The 8,984-nt window shown below is 38.0% G+C and overlaps 1 protein-coding gene across 3 annotated transcripts; it reads right to left on the reverse strand.

The window, feature by feature from the left end:
* Positions 1-1,306: 1,306 nt before the first annotated feature.
* On the reverse strand, positions 1,307-8,353 carry UBP25 (ubiquitin-specific protease 25). Of its 3 annotated transcripts, none has more exons than XM_078320313.1 (9): positions 7,911-8,353; positions 5,805-6,294; positions 5,532-5,607; positions 5,345-5,434; positions 4,826-4,912; positions 3,724-4,442; positions 2,944-3,075; positions 2,062-2,245; positions 1,307-1,714 (listed from the first exon to the last, which is right to left on the reverse strand). In XM_078320313.1, exons 1-8 carry the CDS (start codon positions 8,071-8,073, stop codon positions 2,128-2,130), a joined length of 1,875 nt encoding a protein of 624 aa, XP_078176439.1. In that variant the 5' UTR covers positions 8,074-8,353; the 3' UTR covers positions 1,307-1,714; positions 2,062-2,127. The 3 variants fall into 3 exon arrangements, with proteins under 3 accessions (XP_078176439.1, XP_078176440.1, XP_078176441.1); XM_078320314.1 differs by having other exon boundaries at positions 2,062-2,255; positions 7,911-8,351; XM_078320315.1 differs by lacking the exon at positions 5,345-5,434 and having other exon boundaries at positions 7,911-8,336.
* Positions 8,354-8,984: the final 631 nt, after the last annotated feature.

An 8,984-nucleotide genomic window follows, 5' to 3' on the forward strand; every position in this document is an offset into this window, starting at 1 on the left:
AACTCGGCTCGTTTAATAAACGAACGAGCCAACTCGAGTTGAGATGGTAATAACGAGTTGTAGAGCCAACTCGAAATCGGCTCGTTATCAACTCGAACTCGGCTCGTTATCAACTCGAGTTGGCTCACAACTCGTTTAACCAGTGATAGTATTACAACACAAGTTCAAACATATTTTGCACGAATCTCAAAGCACAAATAACAGTCTAGAGATTCGGATTTGATTATTTTGAAATTTATTGTGACCAATAATTTGCAACTGGAGTTATAAATGAGCGAGTTGGGGCCAACTCGAACTCGGCTCATTTATTAAACGAGTTGGCCAACTCGAGTTGTAAATGAGCTGAGCTGTAAATGAGCTGAGTTAAACGAGCTGTAAATGAGCGAGTTACGAGTTCGAGCTTTTTTGCCCAGCCCTAGTTCAGATACGGGTACCAAACCACGGGTACCAGACACCTATCCAGTTCATCAAATATTACATCGTAGTATTAAGTTTTTTGCATCTAGTAATAAAGCTAAATCAGGATACAACATACAAGTACATGTTTTAATTTCCAGAAGAACTTTTTCTTTCCCGCAAAGAGTATGAAGAAAATCTGCTGTTCTTTTTAATATGATTGACATTTTCTTTCATCATTCTGAAAGATTAGAATTTAGGAGTGACAAGCGGTCACTAAATTTAGTTTATTGGTTTGACGATTGCTGTCTGTGTACCGGGTGGTTATGCGAATTCAAATCCAGTGCAATACCTGACTGAGTACAATGAGATCTGAGTTGTCAGTTTTAATCTATCACAAATCTCGAAACGGACCCCCATATGTACATAGCCATCCTATTATTTTCAGCTCGACTGGAAGTATTGTACTCAGTCCGGTACGCGAGAGGATAAGTACTCGTGGTTATGCCCCCTATAAGCAACAAAAGAGAAAGGAACCGGACCCGGTCCAATTAACTTTGTTCTTACGACGGATCCAGTCCTGAACAATGTTTAGTGCAATTGAACAATGACATTCGATGACTAGCCCAGTCAGTAAACTGCCTGCTTGCAGAAATGTCAACTGCGAACAGACCTATTTTTCTTTGCCTCGCCCCCTCCACCCAAACACAAACAAAAAAGCAATAAGAAATATCTTATTTAGTAAAACGCCTGATAAGTGATAAACAAGAATACAATATTGTTTTGAATATAGGTTCATACGTTTTTGAGTCAAATAGTACGTGGGATTTGTAGGCAGTGGGGACGAAGATGTTCACATGGAATAGCTTTAGCACAAATAGTCAAACATGCTATAGAAAACCATGGAAAATTAATAAAGAGAAAATAACTTTATTCAACTCAAGCAACTAATGTCAGGTAATTATCCGGCAACATCTATTAACAAAAAAAGAACATTTGTACACTGACGAGGACAGGCTAACATAAACAATTAGAAGAGCAAAAAAACTAACTCGTGTTTCATTTTCTTCTTTCTTTTTGTCCTTTTTCATGATATAGTGTTCTCAATGTGCTACAATCAAAGTAACACAGCACATATCCCGCATACTAATCTCTTCTCCATTCCCTTCAGAAATTTCGAGGTAACTCGCTAACAAGGCCAAAAAAAGATATTTTACATCAAAGCTATTCCCACATTCTCATCTCTAAAGAAAAAAAAATTGTAACAAAATTGCACACCATCATCAATGTTGAAAGTGACTTACTCAAGCACAAGCACCTAAAAAAGAAAATAAAATTCCACTTTTAACATAAAAAGAAGCAACTACATTTGTTAGAACATTAACCAAAGGACAAAAAAAAGGTCATATTACACCAGAAAGGTCAAAAACAAAGGACAAAGACCCTTTTGGTAGAACTTCAACCAAGGTCAGATTGGCAGTCACAACAAAGTTGCAATGCAAGAATAAAACCAGGGTATAGATTCCAAAATACTGAAATCACCTCAGACAATGACTTTTACAATACAGGAACAGTTTATTATGCTTAGAATTATTACTTGAGCAATTACACTGTTTCAATTAATTTAGAGGATACATATGCATCTCTCATAAATAGAACACATACCAGCAGATTTCAGTCATGAATACTAGAGAGCCATTATAAGAGGAACGTTAAATATGCTTCTCTGCACTATGAATCCAAAAGAGAATCTTTAGAAAAAGAGATGAGCCTCTGATATAGCTTTCCTTTCAATGACTCAGGAATTTGAGAATTGAACATCCTTTTCGACTCATTTATCAGTTGCTCCCTGCATTGCACTCAAAAAGTAGGGAACAAATAAGTAACAGTTTGTATTCAAAACTAAAGAGTAAAGAATGAAAATAAGTTATTTAACTGTTTTTAACAACTAAAAAATAGTTCTATATTATAATAATTTTATATTCATGGGATGTTAGCCCCATCTCCTAATGCCTTAACACCCCACCACCAATCCCAACCCACCAGGGCAGCGTATTAGATTTAGGGGAGTCAATTTCTGATTCTAAGGTGAATTCAACCTGATCCAAACAATTTAACAGGGGTTTACATAGCTGGAGAAAATGTCCTGTCTGCCTCTTGGGAAGTGAATGGGATAATATGAACCTTTTCTTTTTTTCTTTTTTTAAACTTAGCAGAGGCTGCGAAGTCATGAGTGGGGCTCGAACTATTGACCTTTGGGATCCAACAGTCTTAGGACTTTTTCCTAACCAACTGTGCTACCACCCCATTCACTAATATGAACCTTTTCAGAGGTGGGAATTGAATCTGTGCCCTCCAAACCCAAGAAATGACTTGATCAACTCAACAAATAAGACTTTCGTTAGAAGTTAGATTATATTTTTGAAAACTTAGATTTATGATTTAAATTGGTCAGGAGGATCGACCTGTGACTTGTGCAGTTCAGGTTCTACCCATATAAAAATAACAGAATAATTTGACAGAATTTGACAGAAAATAAGAAAAAACCTCAATAGAGAGGCACCAAGAGTATTGCTAGCATCTTGCCGGACACATAACCGCTTTCTCTCACGCATGTAACTCTGAACCCCATCAGTCCAACCACACAATCTCAGCTCTGATGAGGCTTCACACACAAGCCTGCACAAAGGAGCAGAGAGCATTTTTTTTTAATGAAGCAAATTAATAAGAAATATAATTAATAACTGCAGTTACATTTTTGCTTGTGTAGTGGAAACATATTCTTTTCCAATAATACAAAGCATATCCCATCTTTATGCTGGTAAGGCCTGATCTCTTTTCCTTTGAAAGACCCTAATCCACGCTGCTGCTTTTTTTAAAGCATCCCTAATCCATGCTTACCAATGACTTAAAACAAAGTAGTACCTATCGTAGTTAGTTTCTAGTGCTTTCAGTGAGGGCTGCCATACATGTGATATCTTGGCATTTTAGCAGAGCATGTGAGACTTTTCACATTTTCGAGGATATTCATATATTGTGATGTTTAGTGTGGCATAGAAATTAGTCCAAAAATAATATATAGATGCAGAACTTCACAACCATCAAGAAGGCATTAACTTTGTGACTTGTGATGGATTAAATTGTCCATGAGTAGAAAGGTAAAAGGTTGCTCTCAGTCTCAACTAATAAAAAACCAACAAGGACAACTCTATAAGACTCTCCATGTAAAAACCAACAAGTATTGCTAATAAAGAAAATGAAATGATAGCACCCTACTGAAATAAGTTGATGAATAATACAACATATGTTGTAGATGGAGTGACTTACAAGTCTTTCAACTTCTGGAGTTTCTGACGGGACTGCAGAATACATAAGCTAACATTCTTATCCGTGCTTTTTCTCTCTGCCAAGCTCTTTGACTCCTTAGTAAGAGAAACAGAAACTTCACCTCCTCCATTTCTGGAGCAGCTGTCTTCTCTTTCAGGCACAGACACACTAGGCTGGATGCATCCAGCATCACCATTAAATGAGGGGCCAGGATTTTTCTTAACAATATTTTGAACTTCTCTCAACACGCTACTTTTGCTGCTTCCATTATTACCATTTGAAAAAGAAGACTTGACCTTATTTACAGATTTAGACTCCCCTGATGAACTCGAATTAGGCGGTGAATTACCTTTCTTAATCACTGTATTATTCTTATTTCTCACCTCAGATTTTGTTGTACCATTCAAGGTCGGTTTTTTAATCTCAAACTTGACAGGTCCAATCTGCTTGACAGGATGTGAATTTGGTGCTCCACTACCATTAATTTTAGCAGTACAATTCCCATTTTGTTTTGTACCAAGTGGTTTTGGAGCTTCACTTACATTAGGATGCAGAGGTTTGGCCTGAGGGATGTAGCCATTGTTGGCAGTTTTATTTGGTTTGGGGTTAGTGTTTCTGAGGATGTAGAAAAGAACATAGACTTTCTCTGACAAAACCTCCTGAGCACTTGAACGGGAAACTTGGGTGTCATTGCAGCAATACCAGTTGCCAAAAGCATCCTAATAATAATTCAAACCAAATCAAGATAAGAACAAAGAAGATGAACATCCTATTATTTCCATAATTATTTTGCCTTCTGTGTTTAAGAGCTCATGCCATATATTTTTTTTTCTACTTTCTAAGTTTAAGATGTGAAATTATAGGCTTATAGCCCTAAAAGACCACCCAAAACTTCTACGGAGGCCTTAGTTACAGTCAACAGTAGCCAAGCAATGATTATAGGTTGTGTTTTGAGGTATTCATGAAAAACAGGAAGGTTGCATGGTCATTAATTGGAATGTTAATATAAAGCCTGATGGGAAAGGACTTCCAAGTGTAAGTACTAGTTCCCCAAGCAACTTCCAAAAAAAACATTGTTAAATTCTGAAAGAAGTATATATACTTTGATGTATGCATAATAGTGACCAGAGTCTTGTGAAAAACCAGTATGCACAATGCTTCCAAACAGACTATACTCGGTCTGTGAACCCTGCATCACCAAGTAAGAAACCAAATCAAGATCGTAAAAGTAATCAAACAGTTGGAAGGAAGCACTTCAATTGACCACCAAATGTTGGCAAAAATTCACCCAGCTGATAACATGGTACATTCTGTGATTTGCAGTACAATCTTTATATAAATATCAACATATATTTTTTTATGTGAGACACTATCTTGCATAAACTATACCATTTTTAATACGATATGCATCTTTGTTCTAAGCATAAAACCTAATAATAAACAAACAATTGAACTCAAATTGCAAAAAAAAAAAAAAATCTACCTGTCTCAGCAAATTTTGCAAGAAAGCAAAGTGACATCTACAAATCCCAAAGCTAACCACAAAATTTCCTCCACTTAAAAATTTGTCAAGTATAAAAAAATTGCACAAGATAAACCAAAACCAATTACATCAACAGACCTGATTGCCATTAAACATGAAGCTTGAAAGCAGCAGGACCTCCTCAAATTCTATGTTCCGGTTAATTTTCCCACCAATTCCTTCGAATCTCTAAATTTAGACCAAAATCGTCAGTTGGTAATACAAGTCTAACATAAAACTTTAAAATGATACAATCATATACACATGGGAGGAGAAGCTTACGCACTTTGAGCTGTACGACGAGAACATTTGGGGCTTGTGACACAAACATCTGCTTTTTAGCAACTGATAGCTTTTTACACCTGCAAATCAAAATGCATAGGAGTTCAACTAAAATCAATGGAAATTCAACTTTCATACTTATCTGATTATCGTCAAAACTTGGTCTCAACTCTACCGCACTTAGACTTTGGTAAAATCCACCTCTCTTACATATCCAATAGAGGTTGATTTCATTTCTAGAATGCTTAAAACTTGGAAAAAGAAACTTATTATTTACCTCTCACAACTGTACTTATTATTCCCATCCAAGATCTCAGGTTGAAAAAACCGCACCAATGCATCCTTCACAGAGGTGCTATGGCACACATCGAGACTCAAATCCATGATCTCATCAGTCTTGTTTGACTCCCCCTTGCATGCCATGCATTTCACTTGGCTCAGCAGTGCCCCTCCAAATATCTTCCTCATCACTGTCTCACTGTTGTCATGGGCCCCACCATTGCTGTTGTACCCAGTACTTGACCTTGCCTTCGATAACCTTGCACTGGCAATGTGGCAAGTATCAATCACATAACGGAGAAACTCATGGGCGTCCTCCTGGCGACCCCACTTGAAGTGCTCAGCAAAGATGGAGAGAGACTTTAGGAGCTTTGAAGGGGTGTCAACAGCTGGGAAAATGCCATTTTGCGCTGGTGTGTGAAGACGCACAATCTGTCTCTCCAGGATGCAGAAGCCACACTCCTTGTCTCGGCTTACAAAATCTTTGCCTACATAATCACATAAGTAAATAAAAAATTTACTTATTAATAAACAAACATATAGTTACCGAAGTAAAAGAAGAGTAACTGTACTAGCCAATTAGAACCAGTCAACAACCACAATTTCAGCCTGTGCTAAAAGATATAGTAATAGCAGCACTGCTCTATCGAGGATGGACCAGTTGTCAATAACCCAACTCCATGTATTAATTTAGTTGCTTATTTTCCTCAGGGTGCATATGTCTTAAGGATGAAACTAGCTTAGTGATCCCATAATTGCAGAGAAATTTTCACTCAACACATCAAATCACCATGGGACACCAATCATGCCCCAAAAGAAAAGGATTTATTTTCTTACAAAAAATAATCAAGATTAAATAACAAAAAAAAAACTCGGTAATTTGGAACCACACATCTATAAGCACATTTCAAATGCAATTCACAGTAATGCATATTTTATTTAGTTTTTACCTATCTTTCTAACAGCATAAACTGTGCTTATACTTGATAAGAACCTCTTGAGTGTTTTTTGCTTGAAGCAACTTTTAGGAAGCAACTTGGTGTGCAATTTACACTTGAGAATCTACTATCAATGCATCTTAGTCCCCCATTTTATCTTACTTTCTTATTGTTTGGTGTTGCATTCCATCCGGACAATGTATACTAACTTACCATACAATAGTTTTCACCGGCTTATAAATTCCATGAAAGCACCTAAACCAGTTTGAGATATTGAATGAAGATATGTTTAATGTAAATCCTTATTAAATTTAGAACTATCTATGGTCCTCAATAGTGTTGTAAAAAACGGCCGTTTAAGCTGCTGATTAATCAGCCGATCAGTCGTTGGCGGCGACCAAACCGTCACGGATTTTCCCGACTCATTGGCTGATTATTCCTGCTTATTCACTCGGTGGTACCCTGTCCATCCGACGAGCGCATACCGTTATTTACAACACTAGTCCTGAACAACAAGATGGGGGATAGGGGAAAGAAAAGGAGAGATTTTCACTGAAAGTACAACTTTGAACAAAATCTGAAGGAACGGGGATGTTCCTTGCCATAGATAATAATTCTGAACCAGGAATTGATGATTTTGGGGCTATACAGGTTCCATGCACACCAAAGCAAAATAATACCACAAAAATGCTGCGTGGCTATATAGGTTCGAAGTACACCGAAGCAACATTATACCACAAGAATTCTCCACCCAAAACCAGTTTCCCAAATGAAACAGCTAGAAACCAGCATTTATTAAAACCCTAAACTTAAATTTGATAAAGATACACATTATGGCACTCATCTCCTCAGAACTGGCAAATTCAGGTCTTCCTAAACAGATTTGGTACACATAGGAGGACCAGAGGTATAAAAAGAAATAAAGAAGAAAAAAGATCCACTGCAGTTAACTCTGGCCTAAAAATTATGTCCACCTTCTAAGAAAATTGATATTTTTCTCTGTCATGGAAATCACTAATGACCAGGAACCGGTTGATTTGCATAAGAAATATACCAATCAGTACTAAATTACTAATTCACCCGAAAATCAGCAAATCTTGCTACTTCACCATTAATTGAATGGGGAGCTCAATTATCTTAAATGCATAGGTAAAATTGACACTTACACAAGGAAGAGTGCTGTGATGCAAGACAGAATTGCGCAAACGGAGGCGTGTGAGCGAGGCACTGTAAGACACTGTTTAGATAGCATGTATTGCCGAGGTTTTTCAGACCCCTCGGTGGCCCGGAGCGCCTATGCTGCGCACCCCACGCCATAAGCAATCGCATCAGCACCAGAGCCTACCGCTTGAGACGGCGACGACTCCGCTAGGGTTTCTCCTGTCCGCCTCCTCCGTCGGCCCCTCCTCCGATGGTGCCACCCGGGAGTGGTTACCATCCGATCGCATCGAGCTGCGCCGTTGTGTTGGTCAGTGGGGTCCAAAAACACGCTGAGAAGAGACAGGTTTGGGGGAAAAAGCAGGTCAAGAGAGAGATTAGGGTTGTAGCGGGTTTTGAGTTGCGATAGGTCAAGAAATGGAAAAAAAAAAAAACGAAAGAGGGAGAACGGAAATTACACAACAGGTTAGTCAAGAAGCTGACATATGGGACCATACTCCTATGGTTGTTAACCAGCGCATTGTTTGGACCAGGTGCAGCTGACCATGTCTGGTACACTGATGAATATCTTTGCTTCCAGTAAAATATAGGAATCGACGAATCGTCACTTTCGTTTCTAGTTTCGGAGCAGGAATTCTCACATTAGAACCAAAGAGTTCAATAAATTAATTTAAAACAAAAAAACTTATCGATAAATTTGAATAAAATGGAGTTAATTTGTAACTCTTGCCTGGGGGTGCAAACGGATCGTATAATCAGGGCGGGACTTACATAGTTTTGAGGGGAGGCAGCTGCTCTTCTTACATTTGAGTTTTAGTGGAGATTTATCGGTTTCGATTGAGTTTGTTTCTTTTGAAATTTTTTTGTTCCCTTCTCATTGATTTCTTTAGTTGTTAAACTAATACCGAACCAAGCGGGCATAGATAGTACCTACAGACGTTTGATTTCTTTAGTTAAATTAATACCAAACCAAGCGGGCGTAGATAGTACGTACGGACGTATCGAGCATAATGTCGGGGTAAACCGACGGGCAGTTCTTTTTTCACTGTGATCTTTAAGAAAGAGTGTCTAAACTAATACCG

This window comes from Carex rostrata, chromosome 18 (assembly GCF_964058835.1).
Source record: "Carex rostrata chromosome 18, lpCarRost1.2, whole genome shotgun sequence".
NCBI lineage: Eukaryota > Viridiplantae > Streptophyta > Magnoliopsida > Poales > Cyperaceae > Carex > Carex rostrata.

Bases quoted from the DNA above. Each gene is read 5' to 3' on its own strand.
- UBP25 (XM_078320313.1), bottom strand. From the start codon at position 8,073: ATGCGATTGCTTATGGCGTGGGGTGCGCAGCATAGGCGCTCCGGGCCA. The intron at 6,295-7,910 runs GTAAGTGTCAAT...GTGATTATGTAG, and splicing joins ATCACAGCACTCTTCCTTGT to GCAAAGATTTTGTAAGCCGA. The intron at 4,443-4,825 runs GTATATATACTT...AATTATTATTAG, and splicing joins ACTATTATGCATACATCAAA to GATGCTTTTGGCAACTGGTA.